Source organism: Aythya fuligula, chromosome 7, assembly GCF_009819795.1.
Source record: "Aythya fuligula isolate bAytFul2 chromosome 7, bAytFul2.pri, whole genome shotgun sequence".
Taxonomy (NCBI): domain Eukaryota; kingdom Metazoa; phylum Chordata; class Aves; order Anseriformes; family Anatidae; genus Aythya; species Aythya fuligula.
In genome coordinates, this window is record NC_045565.1 from 26,463,518 (window position 1) to 26,482,976 (window position 19,459).

Consider the following 19,459-nt stretch of genomic DNA (forward strand, 5'->3'; position numbering starts at 1 on the left):
TAATAAAACAGGGAAATCAAACAAAATTCACTACTTTTACTAGTCCCTATCAGCCAGCTGCTTAATTCAGATTCCCTGAAAACTGTCATAGGTGACATGCCTATCTGGCGTGTACTCATTTCCACCGTATTTAAGCTATGAAATATGTATTTTTTTTATTTAACTTTTTAGTACACTTCAATTCATCGGGTATGGCTTTTGTGTTAGATCAAGCAGATGATTTTCTGGTCAGGCTGTCACAATGCCCTTTGATTGGCATCTTCCCCATCAGCCTCCAGCAGTTGCCCTGCAGTGATTAAAAGGTCTTGTTCAGCAATACACAGCCTCATTTGTAAACAGCCCAGACACCATGCCATTTAAATTGCTTCAGCCCACCTGGGTAGGCGTGCAAATCTCACGAAGCCAAGATCTGACAAGTATGCTGGGACAGTTTGCCAGGCTTGCTTCAACTGCTTGAATATAATGGAGTTTTTAACAGGGCTTTTACAGGGCTTTGACACATTTTTTCCCTTGATTTTCAGCTCTTTCAGCTGCTCCAATGAACACAGTCAGACCTTTTAAAATACAGTTTCTAACCTCCTCTGGAAAAGAAAAGATATATACTATATAATTCTTCTCTAAAGATTATCTTTCCTTGCCATTGCTCATAAAAGAAACACAAATATAGCCCTATCTACTCATCTCTCCTCCCAGCTGCTTACCAGTTTATCTTTTTCTCTCTTACAGTGTGTATGCCTATCTTTGTATTGTTTGAGGGGAAAAGTTAGTTGGCCTGTTTTGTTTGTTTTTTATAAACTTTGCATCCATTTTCTTCTCCTTCTCATTCTCGGAAAAACACAAGACAGTCAGAGTGGAGACATAGCAACTTCTTTTCCCAAACTGACATATCTACAGTAACATCGTTAGGGGACCGTTAATATCATGGACACCTGACCCTATCAAAAATCAGATGCATTATGACATTTTTATTTCTAATCTGTTATGGCCATGTAGTGCATGAAAGCCCTGAGCTGTAATTTTTCTCTGACTAAGACAGTCAGCTTCTTAAAGTATGGGATATTTCTTTTGTATTTCTTCTACTTAATTGTCTGTGTGAAATAACCAAATAAGTAAAGAAATTAATAACACTGATGCACCTAATGATTATAACTTGATATAATTTGCTACCTGGGTTTTTTCCATTGTTCACTGTATGCTTGTTTTTAAGACAATTTTATTATTTGACTTTTTTTCCTTGACTTTTTTTTTCAGATGTAGGTTATGATCAGAATTAGTTGAGAATCTTTTCAGAAAATTTCCCATTTTAATAAAAGAATACATTTTAATGAGATTTTAAACTTCTATTATTATTATTATTTATTTTAATGCCAAATCTAATTGTGATATCTTGACTTACTAACCTTCATAAAATAATTTCTAGCTGAATGTATGACTTGATGAGATGAACAGAAAAAAGAAATCTAGTTTTTAATGATCAATTTTTGCTTGAATATTTTGGCCATTGCAAACTGTATGCACATTGACTAGGTTGTGTTTTTTTTTCAACCCTTGGTCCTGAATGTTTGGATTTGCTAGTCACAAGGTATCGCTGCTGAGCTTTGACTGCTTGACTGGACCACTTAAAGCAGGAAAAAAAAAAAAAAAAGCAATTCCCAATATGATTGATTTGGCAATTGCCTTCACATTTGCATTCACTACAAACCAGAGTCTTTGCCAGCAAAATTCCAGGAATGTATGCTGAAAATCATCATGTACAACAAAAATAAACTGAGAAACATTTAGATAAAGCATTTATCCACCTTTACTAACTATTATCTACTACATTCTCTTACCCTAATGCTGACCACATTAGGAAAAGCTATGCTATCAACAATAAGTCATGTACATCAACTTGTTTTTTCTGTATTACCCTGCTGAACTAATATTGCTTAGAATACTCCTTCCTAGCAATTAGGGTATTTTCGTACAGTACAGTTCCAGAATTACTAAGCACCTTTCTAACTTTAATGCATTTTTCTGTCACAGTACATTTAACAGCAAAATATCAAGAACCTGCCAGAGAAATAATAAAAAACATAAAAAATGTTGACACAGTGCAGAACCGCAGTGCCTTGAGGGTGTATGCATCGTAGATCCTTTTATGTTCCCATCAGGTACATAGGTTTGAATGCACTACGCTTTCCTCAATATATCACTTCCATGTATCTAGATTATGCAAACAGCTATGTGATAAGATACCCTAATTACAGCAATTATTAAAGATGATAGTTTTACTTTTCACTAAAGCCTGCCCAACACATATACATGAACAAATGTGTCCTTACAACCTTTTAATGAGGTAGAGAATCAGAGATATCTTTTTCTTCCCTCCCCCTCTGCTTTTTCATTTTCAGTTGAGAAAATTCCAGTCACCTCATTTATAGGTTTGAGTTTTTCTGCTCATTCCCTCCATCCCTACCCCAATATGTTCCTCCACAGTGATATTACAATCTCTTCCATCACAAGTGTGGATGTCAGAGTATCGCTTACAGATGAAAATAGAAGAATGAAAAGAGGGTAACAGGTAAGCTCTGAAGAAACAAAGATCTTGTTTTCATGTTAATGACCATTTCATGAAATAGCTGATGCAAGAAGACAAAATACCTGTGAGCTACAAGGAGCTGAGTTGTCTCTATACAAAGTGTTTTCTCAGAGTTATATAGAAGGCATCAACAGATTGTCTTAATGTTCTTAAATTTCTCTAAGATGGTAGTAGGAGGGGATCTTTCACAAACCAACCAAAAATAAGTGAATAAAAAATAAAATTATCTTGCAAACAGATATAAGAAATGTATCAGTAATGCATTAATGCATGAAGATATAAGAAATGCAGCTGCATTATAATTTCTCTGACAGCATTTTCAGGCAGAGCCTTTTCAAAACTAAAACTAGTAAGCCCAATGATGTTTATTCACAAGACTTGGAGTGACCCACAAACTAATTACAAAACCAACATAACAGAGTAAAATGTCAATTTAAATATCAGTGAGAAATCAGAAAATGAATCTTTGCTTTCATCAATCATTCAAATCCTTTTAGAAGCCTTTAAAGATGTTCCTTCTCTGTTAAAAGAAGCAACATTAAGTAAATGCAGTCTCAAAAGCCTGATGCCAAAGCCTTTGCTTCATGTCTTCCTGATCTTAGTGATGTCCCAATTTAGACAGGCCTGGAACCATTCTGTGTTAAAGTAACCACTCAGCGCTCCTTAGATATTGGAATGTAGCCTTCATTCCCCACAAAGAATATATAGCCCTTACTCTCTTCACAATACAGTTGTTTTCTGGTGGATCCCTTCAAATCTGTATGATCTAGAGAAAGTATCAGGAACTGGAGAGAGAATCCCCACAAAGTAATTTCCTTGGAAATCGGTGACTTCAGGACATTGTCCTTTACTATTCATTTCTGCCCTCAAGAGTAACTGGAAGTCAGCATTCTGACTTGTTTGATTAGACTCTGCAAATTCATTCCCAAACCCAAATGTATAATAATTTATTTTTTTAAAAAACAAATAACCCAGGGCAGAAAGTCAGGCTTGACCCAACTTGTACACCAGCACTGGCTATACAGATGTTGCTGTAGAAGTCTGGATTTTAACTTTTGATTTGCACTCTCTTATGTCCCTGTCTCCCTTTGTTTTCCTTGCAAGGGAAGTCAGCAGTGGCCATGCTCTGAGGGCAAAGGGTTGCTCTTCTGATTCAGCACTTCAGTGCTTCCTTTGTCCACAGGTACTTGGCTGCACAGAAAAGCCCAGTGTTGCTCCCTGTGGTATACATGTTCTGACAGTGGCCATATAATTGAAGCTGAGTGGGTTTGTATGTTTGTTTGTTTGTTTGTTTTTATTGTGGTGACCACAATAAGTAAACCAGAATGAGATTTAACACTGTCTCCACAAGCTGTATTATTTTTAATTTTGATAACAGAAACACTACTTTACACTGAGGTTATATTATGCAAGGGACATTTTCTTCAAGGTGAAAATACAGGCTTGCAGTTTCATGTTTTGTTTATGGCTGTAGGGAATTAGATGGGTGGTTGGAACCTCTTTTCATCTTTTCATCTTACTCTTTGCCTTTGAAGCTCCAAGGCCTAGTTCTCTTATTTGTAAGGTTCTAAGAGGCCTTCAAAGTCTGAACTCTACAGAACGGAAAAATGATCATTTTCATCATTATTCTTATTGTAGGCATCCATCAGCTCAATTTACAATAAACCACTACTATAACTAATGATGAGAAACTTCAAAAGGTTTGAAGTGAAGTACAGGACTCAGGGATACAGGAACAGGAACCTTCATTACACCTCTACGACCTTCTTCAGTCAGTACAATTTTGTTGGATGTCCCCAAAACTGGAGTCCCCAGTTTGAAGGGCTTTCCACTTTTATTAGCCCAGAAACATGAAAAAGATGTAAGTGTGTGTGTGTATCTGACACTATTAAACCCAGCTAAGACCCCCATGGAAAAGAAGTAGGAGTAATAGATCTGTGTCTACACAAACACACAAAAACAAGTTTAAGTTTAAAATGGAATTCAGTTTGTGAAAGTTTCAGATAACACAGGTTATGAGAAAGAATTAAAAATCAGGAGCAGCAAACAAAATCTGTGGTCTATATCCTTTGCAAACCAAATATTAATTCATTTTTGAAGTAAATTTGACCTAGAGCTCTTACTTCTTTCAGAAATTAAAAGAAAATATTTGACTGAACCTCTCTTGAATCTTGCTGTATTCAAAACCTATGGAACTGGCACAAGCTTAGAGTTAGAAGCCACCAGGAGGATCTAATTTTAATCACCTGTTTCAGCAACTCCTGATTTCAAAATGACTGTTGGATCTAAAGCTTCTCTTTTAAAGTCCAGATTCACAGGACAAGAGCCAACATCTTGTAGAGGTAGCTCAGAGGTAGACTTCTGCCTCCATATACAGCTGATGAGAACTCTTGCAGATTGACATGCATTTTAAGCAAAAAGAGGAGTAATCCCAAATACTAATAAATAAACGTTTTTTTATTTAGACTATCACAACCATACCTGTAGGAAAGCAGAACAGCATCTCCTTCATTCCTCAACTTTCTTTTCCACAGAAGTAGTAGTTATACTAATTGCTGTTCCATAGCAGGGTGTAGGGATGCATGTGTATGTGTTGGGGGTATTCAAATAAGCACTTTATGGAAACTGTGGTTACAGAGACTTACACCGTGTATGCAGATCACCGCTATGGAAAGCAAATGCAGGGAGTTCTGCCTACAGTCAGAAATATGAGTAGAGTTACCAGTACACCAGGATCCCTAGGTAGGTCTGTGATAGAGAAAATTGAATCAAAATACAAAGAAATTTGCTGAAAAACTGCAGACTAGAGGAAAGTTTGGTCCTACATCCAGGGATGATTTTTCATAGCTTGTTGTGTGGTTGTGACCACACAAATGTTGAAATCTGAAGTTAAAACATCCATTACGGACAACTGATGTATTAAAACTGAGAGATGATTAGATTCTAATTGTATAGTATAAGTTTATGCAGCAAAAATTTAAGCTTGCATCGGTGACAAAGAGATATTACACTTCTTTAAAGTCACTTTGGCAACAAACTTCCAAACATTTCACCACTGATGTAACTGACTGACATTCAAAGATTCTGTAAAAGAATATGTGCAATACAGCTGATCCACAGAGCTTGAAATCTGAATGGAAATTTTGGGTTGACAGCTTAGAAGCAATACTGCACAGTGATTTAAGCTCACACTGAGGAAGTGTGTGTGCTTAGTTCAATGGCCATTAACTTATGCTCAGGGACTGGACTTGGTCTAACAGCAGTTAGAAGCACAACAGCCACTGGAGTTGAGGATGCCCACTGTTACCCATGCTAGAAATGTTAGTGTCTTCAGAGACTCCAAGACTTGCACTCTGAGTGCAAGCAAGCTTATGCTGAATTTTAGGCTTAAACTCAAAACATTCACAGAAAATTGCAAAACTCTCCCCTCCCAAACCAATGCTTTCTTCAGACTGTTACACAGGATATTTCGGTTGTTCATCATCCTTAGATCAAAGACCCCACTTTCAAGTGCTGTATAAACACAGAACAGGAGGAATAATGCCCCTTTCATACCAGTTCAAAGTTAATAACTAGATACTGACAGGACTGCAGACTGTACTCAGCCACACTGCCTTCAAACGCCCTTTGCAAGGTCTCTGTACATATTGGGAAGCTGTGTCTGGGAAATGAGAGAAAGGTTTTTGCTCTTACCAGTAGAACCTGTTTGGTGCGACTCCCTCGTGAAGAAGCAGCCATCTTCTGCCAAACTCCACTGAACTGAATAACTGGGGACAAAAACAAACAGTCATGAATCTCAGTAAAAGACAGATAATAGAGAAATTAATCTGAAGAAGCCTGCATCACTTCTGAGACAGTGACCTGGGTTTTTTTTCTTCTCCCAGTCTCTGAGGGACATGTCTGGGAGAGCTGAAAAGTGTCTGTGGTGACTTTTACAGCCGAAACAATACCAAGCTGTGCAGCATGGGATGCAAATGTTGTTACCTTAGGGATCACTATGTGGGCACACCCAGCTACCTGCCATAACTGAAAACTTGCTATCTAACTCTTTGTGATACTCTCTGGTAATCATGTAGCATAGGACAACTGTCTTTAACATTGTTAAACTTGTGGTACAGACTAGATGTATAGCATAACACAGATGATATGCTATAACCTACCCTGGCTCTGACAACATATATACAGACTTGCCTTCCTTGATATCATGTTGGAAGGTCAATCTCTTTACAGTTACCAGTAACCATCTTTAGAGAAGGTTTTCAATGTGGAACAAAATAAGTGCTCTAACATATCCAGATTTTGCATGCAGGACTGACTGAATTTAAATAGCACAGGTAACTTGTACCATGGAAACCTGCAACTCTCACTTTGATCCTGCAAACAATGTGACACCATCTTCTAGCCTGGTTACACAAACGATAACCAAATACATCAATCACATCAGAAAATCTTTCCACAATAAATACCAAATAAGACTGAGAAAGGTCAGGGAAAAAAAAAAAAATAAAAGCATGTACGAGTATTCAAAATACATTGATACGTCTTTGTGGAACAATATACAAATTGTACTTTTACAGAGCACTTACAAACAGCTGCTCTCCATAAATCCTGCCATCAGGTTATTCTCAGAAAGACAGTAGAGTGGGTGACCACCCAGGTTCTGTTTTTCTTTTGCTTTATTTTACTTCAAAATTTTCGCATAGAAGCAATAAGAGGCAGTCAGCCCTATGCTTGTCCCGTAGGTTCATTCCATTTCCCCTCCATCGCTTGCTTGACAGACATGGACAATCCTCTTTTTGGGCAAGGAAAACTGTGAACTGTCATTTCAGGACACCACTTCAGAGGTTTTGCAAAAAATGCAAACAACCTGAATCATTATGTGCCATCCTTGATTGATTTTTTTTTTTTTTTTTTGGAACAAGCAGTGGCAGAGGACTGGCAGAGAAAAAAGGAGAACATATACCTAAGAGAATCACTGAGCAAAGAAGATGATTTTAAAGCTTTGAGTGGACCAGAAAAAAAAAAAATAAAAAATGATTTGAATGTATTTTAAAAATTATGAGACTCTGATTTAAGAAAATTTAAGATCTACTTCCTATTATGCATTATATTGCCATTGGGAATCCCTATTATGCATTATATTGTCACTGGAAATCCCTACATTCTTCAATTTCCCTAATGTAAAACCTTGGAAGGACATGGAAAAACTAATTACATTTGTTACAGCAGTTTGGTAAACAGTATATGTTGAAATCTACTTTAAAATACAGAAGCTGGATATTCACGTCTTTGTTCTCATCTCCTTTTTTCTTGAACACTGTCAAAGAAGAGACAGGGAAGAAAGGAGAGAGAATAGAAGATAACCAGATTAGGCAAAGGAAGGACAGTTTAGCTTTGTGGATAGAATTGCATACCCTAATACATGTAAAACTCCAGTGGTGAGTCTCTCACTTTTATTTAAGTACAGATAGATTTTTATTTGAAACTTTACAGCTCACTGACCCTAACAATAACTGAGAAAAAGTCATTTTTGAAAATTAATCTTTTAGGACATGTAACAGTGACTTTTGAAAAGTGTTCTGAGGTTGCCTGATCAAGAGCATTACCATTACAAAATGTATTTTTCCCTTTCACATCCAAAATTCATTTCTAGACCTGTTTTCATAATTGCACAAGAAATACAAACTAACATAAGAACAGCAAGTAGCTGACAATCTATCTCACCAATATAAATATTTTCCTTTTTATGTCAAAGCAGTTTCTTCCATGACAAGTAATGTCTGTACAGTATTTAGCAATTTCATTTTTAAAAAAGTTCAAGTCATCGCACAGTAAAATTTCATTTAATTTATTAACAGGGAAGCAATCCAAAAAAAAATCAGCAAACACCTCTGTGCTTCCAGATGAGGCACATGTAGCATGCAAGATTGCCGGAGACACTAATATTCAGTCAGCTGAAATCATCACAGTAAATCTTGTCTTCACCCTACTCCCTCTCTAGTTTCTCTGAGCACAGCTTTCAGAAAATTATCACCTTCCTGAATTTGCTGTTGATAGTAACAGTATCCTGAATGAATTTATCATAGCCTGCAGAAGCTTTATCTGTGTTTGTATAGCATCCTCCTTCATCATGCAATCTCACTGCGGTGCCAGGTGGTTGAACATCCCCAATGCCACAGCTTCCCTCTGTCTCTTTCAGCACAAATATTTGGAGGGGTTGTTCACCTGGTGCATCCGGTGATTCCCCTGACAGAACAGAAAGTGTGATATTGTACAGCACCAAGGGAACCCTGCTTTTTCTTACTGTGTGCCCTGAACAGGAGAACTGAGTAAGGCAAAAAGGAGAGACATACAAGTCATACAAATGTTTCAAAGGGAGGACCCAGTTACAGCAATTCGACTATGTCAGGGTTTTCTTCTCAAAATAGAAGCCAGTGCCCAGTGAGCTGAGGAAAGCATGTGAGAAAAAGATATAGCTCTCAGAGGAATATATCTGCTCCCTGGGAACTCATGCCCAAAGCTCGTGTTGTCTTTGATGAGACACTTTAATAACCCGGCTTTAGAAGCTTTTCTTCCTTTGCCATTAGTTCATCACCAATCTCAGCCTTTACTCAGCAGTGCAAGCAGTGTTAACGTATCTTTAGCGAAAGGGAAATTCCCTGATTTATGCAACACCTCCAACAAAAGGGAAAAAGATCCTTTGCATTGAGGATTTTTTTTTCAGACGTTTTATTCACTTTCACTATCATTCGCTTTAGACTGAGTTTATTTAGTTGTACCAGAAAAAAAAAAAAAAATGTTTGTAGAGTAGCTTTTTTGTCATGTACTAGATATGACACAGCTGGGATTATTTTTTTCCCCATTTAGCAATTATAGTGCTCATATGGTTATTTTTTAAACCCAAGATCATATTTTGTTGTTGTTATAAAAGCTCATTCTCTCCTGGGACGATTTCTGACAGGTTTCTACATGCAATCCCTTCAGAGATGACATTTTATTTTCTTTGGCAAGCACTGCTGTTTGATGACAATTTTCATTATGAGACTGAAATTAGATAATGTTCTCTGCTACACTCTTTTTTCAACCACAAATAGAAAAAGAACTTATTACAATGTATGTTCTCATCTCAGGGCCAAGTAGTGATCTGGCATTTCTGTTTTCACTAAGACAAAACCGTTATGAAGTACAAATCTGGTATTGATCTCTCAGATTTGACCCTTCTTCATCAGGGGATAATTCTCTTCTGCTTTTTCTTCTATTTTGTGTTTATTTTTCTGTGCAATTCCTGGAAACTTAACAGTCATTGACTTTTTTTTCTTTGTTCTTTTTTTTTTTTTAAATCCTAATATACTATGAATTAGAAATCTACCAGCTATCTCTTTCAGATGGGAAAGTTGAAATACAAAAGAAAATTAAAGTCTGTCCCAAGGTGACAAATACCTTTTGATGCTGAACAGGGATTTAAATAAACCATCTGAAATGCAAGCCAGTGCCCTAGCTATAGAAAGAATCTTCTTGCAACACTATTCTCCTTCTGGAACAGGGAAAATTGACACTGGGAATCTCAACTTCTTTCCTGATCATTATCCAACAATACCTGTATGCTACTCACACACTTCTGTTAATTGTTTCCCAAATTGTGTGAGAAGCATAAGAGCTGCTCATGTATTTCACAGTCACAGTGTAAGCTTCACCTTTACATTCTTTGAGATACATGAGTAACAGCAGGTTAGAGTTACCATGTAATCTTGGCATTCCCTTCTAATTTCCTAATCTGTCCATCACTAGTTTTAGATTGAGTAATTTATTTATATACAAATATATATATATATATTGCATTTGGGCCCATATTCATGGATATAATTTTCATTTTGAGGCAAATAAAAACAGTCTAATATACAGTTATTTTTAAACTCAGAAAACATAATTTGTAAACTGGCAACAATTTTCCTATAATGTGATGAAAACAACGCAGAAAAAAAAATTCTCATATATGTTTGTAGTTTTTTTTTTTTTAAAAAAAAAAAAAGGATTTTGTGAAGAGGAAGAAAAAAACATAAATTCTTAATAAAAGTAAAATGTTTAAGAGAAATGAGTCAAACTTGATTGGTTTATTTACTTTAGTTTGTGAATTTGCACTATACAAAGTGTTTTAATTCCCAAATACATGTTGAGAAAAAATGATGTTTTTTTTCCTAAATGTTCCATGAAGAATAACAGGCATTTTATTTGACTTTACTGATCAAGACTGAAACATCACTTCTAGAAGGGAAACTGTGTACTAGGGAAGAGAAAAAGAACTCTACGTTTTTCTTTACTTCAGCTCTTGGAAATCTCTCTAAAGCAGGAAGCTCTTAACATCTTCACTTCTGTGATTTTTGTGTGGTTCTAGACACATTCTGTCATGCATCTTTCTTTGTCCTTCCATTCTGTATTGTATAGAATTAGCATCGGTATTGTATCATCATCTAACCATGAGCCGGTTCATACCTATAAGAGCTCTGTCCCCTTCCATATTTTTTCTAGCCCAGTTTTATTCTCCCCTGGTTGGCCCACATATTGTGTCTCCAACAGTTCTCTTGCAGTCAGATTTCTATGCTATTTAGAGTAAATTTCATCTACTGAATTTACTGTATCTACTGCATTTACACAATATAAAAATTACTGGGGCTGTCAGTAACTAGAATAATACAGGGAAATTACAAGTGCAGGTATGTGTAAGGACAAGTTTCCCATATAATAGGTACTTTATAAAGGTTTCCATTATTCAGAATGGTGGAAATTAGATTATTTTCCTATATTATTTCTAATACTTTTGTTTTTCATACACCGAGCAGCACATCAAAGAGTTAGGAGTTAGAATTCTGTGTACATTTACTTATCTCAGACGGATTACAAAGGCAACCACCCTCACACTAAAGTGAATAAAAACAAAATTCAATATCTTAAAAGTCAGGGAAATTAGACAGAGTCTAGCTGAACACATGGCAGCTTTTTAAACCTCATAAGCCATAAGGGACCATTCAAACCAGAGTACATCTGTCCTAACACAAACTCTTTGCGTGAAAAAAGACAGAGTCCCAAAGTTGGAAAAGCCAGTGTTAGTGGGCATAATTTTGATTCAAGAAAGGTGAAGTTTATTTGCAGATTACAGAGGAATAACTGAATTAAGTTAGAATGAAGTTTAATTTCACCACTGTCTTTTCTTAGAAACAGGTCTTTAACAGATACTTGGAAAAGCAATATCCTAACACTTTGTATATTCAACAGATCCTCAAAATATGGTCTCAAACTCCAGCAATCCTGGGCTCACAAAATATTGTGCCATGTAAGGTTTTTCACAGTCTAACACGCTTCATGAAGAATCACCTCTTTTTGCTTATTTTAAGTTTGTCTCCTGACAATTTCCTTTGAATGAAATGCACTTTGTATTGTAAGAGACAGTGAACAATAGTTTCCAATTTATTTTATAAATATTATTTTCCATAATGGCCTACAGTGTGAACTTTACTCTTTCCTCTGGAACAAGAAGGTTGCTCTTGGAAATGTTGGATTATACGGAACAATGGTTCTGTAATAAGATTTCTACATTTCATGGGCTTCAAAACCAGCTTTGAATATTTCACTGAACTCTTACAAAACATTTCAACAGATGCCACTGATTCCCTTCCTTGCATTATTCATCAATTTCTAGATACTTTACAAGTCTCTGAACCAAAATACTACACTTTGAGCCACAGTATTAATATCAAGGAAGTCAATATTAACTTATAAATTATACATATTTATAAATATATATATATTATAGAGAGAGAGAATATGCATATATAAAATACATGTAAGTTATAAGTTAATATATAAAAAATATAACTTGACTGTAAAGAAATGATTCAGTAGCTAGTGAACTGCTTTAACAGTTCTCCCAATGGAGAGAGGTATCTCAAACAGAAACTTACTGCAAAGAACAATCTTCCCATCGTTTCATAGGTAAATTTTGCAAATCTCCACTGAAAAACTATGGAAAAATTGTAGTGGCTCATCCTTCAGACATTTCCCCTAAAGGGATCATGTGAGTCTCAAGCACTGTAAAACATGAGACCTTCACTCACTTTTATGGAACTAAACCAAACAACACTAACTGAGCATTCGTTTTCCTAACTTACCAGAAGTCTTTGGTTTTGTATTTTTGTGTATTTTGTGTGTTTAGTAAAGCACTAAAAGTGCTTTAAAACTCCAAAACAAGTAACTAAAATATGAGATTTGAAGGCAATTCAAATTTGAAGGCAAAAATTTTTTTAGGCATCAAACAAATTTGATGCATATTGACATAATCACCTGTGCTATGGGATTCCAACCTACAGAACTGTATGTGTATTTGGAATTGACCAAAGCATGAAGTTGAAATCCTCTGACATAAACTCACATTTTCAGAACAAACACAACAAGTTCTTAGCAATTTCATAAAGTACTGTATCTGGGTGAGCTTGGGAGATGCACTTTAATAAAACTTCACTGTGAACCACGTTTCATTTACCAGCAGTGAATTTTCACTGAGATTTTCCCAGCTGAAAATCTGGGTCTTATGTGGTGGCTGAATTATGTTTATTTGGCTGTTGAGCCTGATGGGTAACAAAGCATGGCATCAACCAGATGTTGCTAGAAAATGCAAACTTGTATTAAAGAAAGCAGTCCCCATTCCTACTCATTTCCAATGAGCTCTGTGCTCCCCAGGGCCAGCAAGTAAATGCTACCTGCAAACTCACTGAATTCACCATATTTTCACAGTAATCTCTATATCGTCCAGGACAACAAAGAAACAGTTACTCATCTAATATCTGACCTTGAAAGCAAGGTTACACATATGAAGTATTGAGAATCTGAATGACCCACCAATTCTGATAAAATACCACTTGAAGGGTCATGCTAATCAAGATTTACCATCACCTCTCTCATCTGCTCTCAAGAGATTCATTTTCAGAGCCAGAGCTTTCTGCCAAACATGAATCCCTTGCAGCCTCAGCTTCATTTTAACACCTACATAGCATGGCTGCAGACATGACTGAGCCATGGTGTCCATCGTGTCTCATTATTTGGCATTAAAACTAATGGTGTTCTGGTTATGTGGAAGTTTACAAGCAATTGTATTAGTGTGATGTCTCCAGTGCACTCAGTCCATATGATAAACGTGGAAGAACACACAATTTTACCAGCAGATACTTAAAGGAATCTGCACGGCCAGAAAGAACTATTAGTATCACCAGTCTGTTCTCCAAAGCGATGCTGCAGAATCTTAGCTGCTAACTCAAGCAAGAGAGAGAATTATTCAAGCCAACAACTGATGGCTGAGCTAGACTGTATCTTTTGGAGACATGTCCAATTCCAATGTTTAAACCCTTCTTGAAAAACACTGAATTTTAATTCCATGATGAATTTATCACTCTGTTGGTAAATTTTCATAAAGGTTAATTCCTTTCTCTGCTCAAAAAAGTGATATCTGTAACAGGCAAGAGACTATCCCGCACTTGCTTTCTGTGGTGCTGTAAATTTATTAGGTTGGTTCATAACTTTTTAGATAACTGAATTAAAGAAATGCATTTTGTGCTAAAAAAAAAAAATATATTGAATGAGAACAGAAAATGCTTATTACAGCAGATTTCAGGGGTAAGTGTCAGAATTACCATACACACATACATAGTTTCATATTTGAAAATAAAGTACTTTTTATCATTTTTACTATAGTAGAATCTATGACTCCAAGTGAATTTAGTGTTGACAGGTGCTATGCATAATAAGAAACTGGAGACACATAGGAGCATGCAGTCAAAACAAATGACAGTCAGAAAAGGGAGAGAATCAGTTACAGAAAAGTGAAGGGAGTTGCTGAAAGCTACAGAGATCACTGGCAGACTTAGTTATAGCAAACACATTTGCTTATTCACAATCCATTGCACTCTCCACTTCTGAAGAAAAGAAAAAGTCAATTTTCTTGCAAGTAGGAAAATGGGACTTATAAAGTCCCATTATAAGTCCCCCTTTTCTTATAAAGAAAGAAAAAAAAAAAAACTTGCAGAGAAACATGTGATCTACCCATAGCTATACAGCATCCAAGAACCCCAAAGCAGCAAATGAACAACTTCTGTAAGGGTACAGAGGGCTCATGTTTATGCAGATGGATAAGCAAGGACACACTGATTTGCCTAAAGATGAGTGAGTCAGTGGTAGAGAGCAGTGATTACTGCTTTCCTTCTGTCTTTCCTTCTCTTTCACAGATCATGCCTATGGCCCAGACATGCATCTGCCTTTCTGGACAGACAAGCTGCTGCTAGGTTTTGTTATTTGTTTTTGTTTTTGTTTTGTTTTTCACATTTTTTTTTTTTGTTTGGTTGTTTTTTTTGGGAGAGTGAGGGAGAAGGGGAAGGTTTCTTTCTTGTGTACCTTTAACATCTATATAACCTCATTCTATATAGCCTAGGTAGATGAACCCTTCCCTGCCTTAAAGACACAAGTATGAAAAGTAACAGAGAGTTTCAGTGTAAACAAAATGGCTTTGGTGCCAATTAATCTATCTCACAAAAGTTACTGATCATCTTCACCTGGTCAAATATCTACCTCAGAACAGAGAAGAGATGGAAAGGAAAAAAAAAAAAAAAAAAAAAAAGAGAGAAGACAACCACAAAATAAGCAACATCTTCCTCCTTCCCCCAAACAAACTAATGCTATAAACAAATTGAATGAAAGAATAGTTTTTAAAGGTTTTGTCCAATGTCAAGTAAAATTTCAGTATGCTGAGTGGGGAAGGGAGCTTCCTGTTTACATTTTGATGCAGTTTCACTAACATTTGTTTTTACTTTATTTTTTTTTAAATTGAGAACTTGAAACAAAGCCAAAATGGAGCCTTGAACAATGACCCACTATCAGAACCAGGACAACTCTGTTCATTCGCTGATGTTCTCCTTGCAGGGAACATCTTTATTCCCTCATTATACCTCAGTTTCCTTCTCCATAAAATGTGACAAATGATAATTAACAGTTCTGTGAACAAATGACCATTAAGAGGTGAGAAACTTCACCACGGCCCTGAGGATTTTTCCAATGGAAAATCACAAAACATGTAGTCATTCAGAAAACTAAAATTTGTGCCATTTCTTCCTGACACACTCAAGAAGGACAGAAAGTCTTATTTACCATGTATTGTCTACTAACTCTGAGTAACTTAAAAACAGCATGATTTTCCTCAAATGCAAAAATAAAAAATAATTTTTAAAAATCTCTCTTTTTCATAGATAAGTATTAAGAGGCAGAGAGGGTGGGAAGTGAGACCAAGGTGATTTTTCACTTCCCGTGGTATTTGTCCTCTTGAAGGTTTTGAATTAGGAAAGCATGTACAATTTTACCTTCACACACCCTTCCAACTGCACCTGATCCCACCTTCTTTACTGTAGGAAACTAAGAAAGATGGCATGGTTTGACAACAGAAGATATGTTGTCCCACAACAGAATCCTGATTTGCTGAACAGCAGTTTAGCTACACAGCCAAGCATCAGTCCCTAACACACGGATCTCCACTGTGTGACACACACAGTCAATAAAGGTAGACAGATGCAATTAGATTTCTGGGAAAGGAAAAAAAAAAAAAAAAAAAACAAAAGAAGAAGAAAAAAAAAGAAAAAAGAAAAAAAAAAAAGGAAAAGAAAAAGAAGAACAGAAAGAAAGAAAGAAAGAAAAAAAGTAAACCTCTTCATTTACTCATCCTGTGTTGACAAAGCTCTTTTAGTCTGGGGTGCCCTGACTTCCAAGAGTTTGTTTAAAAAGACAGAGGACAAGCAACAAGAATAACTCCATTTATTTTATTATTATTATTATTATTTAGCCTTTGTTGCTATTTCTTGAGTATCTTTGCACATTTGTTCCTGAGCTAGGCAATTACGATTCTGCATTGCATCCATCTGAATTGTGTTTCCCAATTTCACCCATATTTCATCTCTCCAAATAGCTCTGTTATTCCTGTCTGATTACTAACTATTCCTCTGTGCGTCTGACCCATCTAAATAGTAGAAGATGTGGAGACATGAAGTAGAGACTTACTTCCACCCTCTGATTTCACAGCAAACTACTTCTGAAGATTACATAGTAATACTTAAGTAATACTCCCACAAAATACAGCCCCTCATCCTACAGGCAAGCTGATTAAACCCACGAGAGCTTGCACATACAAGACCTCCAACAAGACCTTACAAGCAGCGCTTTACAGTGCCTGAAGTTTCCTCCTGATTTGTAACTCCTCTTACACAGAAAACAGAGAAGCATGCAGTAGTTCTGCAATTACGGGGTAAGAATCAGCCATGTAACAACTGTACTTTCAGACAGAACAATGAATGCAATCATGAAGCAATTAGCACAGGTGGCTGCTTTTTTTTTTTTTTTTTTTTTTTTTTTCCCCTCTCCTCAGGACTGGCAGGAAAAAGTCATAACTGAATAAGGGACTGGCCTGTCAGCAATGGTAATTCAAGTCTGCTGCCCAAGGCAGAGACAGAGAGGAAAGATGAGTACAAAAGCAACTGAGTCACTGAAGCTTAATGAGTAATTGCTGAACCCCAGTAATTAACCACATTCATCTGCACACAACACCCAAGAAACTGGGCTGTAAAATAACTTCAGTTAACATAGATTTCCCTACCACTTAGTAAATCTCTATTCATCCAAACAAAAAAGATCTGTGGTGCTTATCATAGTGATAAACTCAGTGGGCTGTAAAACAATTGAGGCTTGATGCTTTGTGACCCATTTCCTGCTCATTACAACTGAGCAATAAGAGGCATGCACTAACTGTTGAATTTGCTCTCACCACTACTGAACTGTTTGAATCACTTCTTAGAGTCAAATAGTCCAGTCCCAATGTGATTCCTGTCTCTCCAGCCCTTTGCTCTATTCACCACCTGATTTTCCTGGTCTCACCTGCTGCAATGACAAGATGTAAATGATGTAATAATGACTTGGCTTTCTGGAAGGATGTAAATGAGTTTTCTAATTGATTCTCACCTCCCTCCCAAATGCCAACAGCAGTATTATTAAATGAATTCAACAATCCTAACTGGTCAGAATATAACTTAAAGAATCAATGAAACCTCCATAGCCTCTTCAGTCCATGCATGGTGTCTAGGTCAGTGATACGACAATGTAAATTCTTTACCATGCAGCTGTTTCCCTTGCTTCCAAGGGTGTTTCTTGATCAGTCAGCACACAGTGCCTGGAATCCAAGGAGTAATGTTTCTCTTTCCTTAAATACAGCCTTAGCAAGAGAATGTTATATAGCAAACTGCAATATCATTTGTTCCAAACTGCCCCACAGCTCCCATTGCAATTATCTAGATATCCACAGGACTACATAATTACTCTGAGAAAATTCTGCCTTTAGATATGCAAAAATGAAACCAGAGGGAGCCATTTACACTTAGCCACAGGCAGAATTTGACCCTTAGTTTGACTTACATTTAATTTAGTCCAAGCTGATTAATACTCCTTGCCTGTTGGTTATGCTCTATGGTTCTTGGCCAAAGATCGTTGAAGTCAGAAAATATCTCCATTAGGCTTCACAGTAGAAACCAGTCCTGTGACTCATATCTATATGGAGAACTTTTAGAATTCTATTTCAGAGCTAATTGGTACAGATATACAGTGCTACATGATTTTTTCTTGCAGCTATAGTACTGAATTCCCAACAGCTATCCAATTTGCTAGTCAACATCATAACACAAAGAAAATTTCACATACAGAATACATCCTCTCACTGAAAACACCCTGTAAACACACCTCCCACACCAACTCCATGAATTCAGGTTAACACACAAAAGGGTCCTTTATTCCCATATCCAGTTTGTTTGTTTTTCTTTTAAGAACTCTGTAAAAGAAGAGTAGGAGTTTCCTATGGAACGGTGACAATATACTTGCTGGTAGCCATCTACCATAAATTAAATGAGCATTAGCTGTATGGACTCTAATTCAGAATTATTTCCTGAACAGGTTGACTATCCCAACAGTATAAATTTATTTTCAACTATATCCTGACTCTATTTGACAAATTTACCATTAGAAGCATCATTGACCTTCGCACAATAAATCTCTTGTTACCAATACACATTAACTTTCATTCCAAAGGGTCCTAAAAGACAGCATATACAAGATTCTGTTCTCTTTCATATCATTCTAGGGAATTCAATAGCCACAAGGGAATGAAAACATTTTGACTTTCTCTAATTACATACCAGAAATCACACCCAGAAATCTCTTTATCTGCACCTTCCACTGGAACAGATAATAACCACACTACATTCCACAAAATGCTACAAGAGAAGGGTAAGTGAAAAATATTGCATGTAATTGACTCTAGAGAAAGAATTACGCAGGCATGATCCTAACATTCAGTTTTGGAAGGATATAAAGCTACAGGGCTGGAATTGTGCTGGTTTTGAGCTTAAAGTGTAGGACTGAACAACTATTCCAAAAGTTCCTATAAAATCATTTTGTGACCTTAGCTAATTATTTAACTTCCTCATGCCTTTATTTTCTCAGGTATACAATAATATTAACTACAAAACTAACTTAGGCGAAAGGAAAAATAAGTTTTTAATCTTTATATAATGAATAACTTGAAAGACATCATAGAATTCAAACTTTTATGCTGATACTTTAATAGATTATCTGAACAATTTAACTGATATTTTGATTATTGATTAGATTCAGAATCTCATAGATTAATTATACGTAAAACAAAAAAGATACATCCAAATCACTATGTATGATGGCTTGCAAACAATGCCAAGACATTTCACTCTGTTAAACCTGTTGGGAGCTTAGCTAATTGTTTTGGTCTGTCTTTTA

General features: G+C 36.3%; 1 protein-coding gene across 1 annotated transcript in view; it reads right to left on the bottom strand.

Annotated features, from left to right (window-relative positions):
- Nucleotides 1-19,459, bottom strand: part of LOC116491251 (VPS10 domain-containing receptor SorCS1-like) — a 289,913-nt gene that overhangs the window by 91,935 nt on the left and 178,519 nt on the right. The window contains exon 5 of the mRNA XM_032191107.1: nt 6,275-6,348. Coding sequence (XP_032046998.1) covers nt 6,275-6,348 — 74 coding nt within the window. The remainder of the gene's footprint in view (nt 1-6,274; nt 6,349-19,459) is intronic.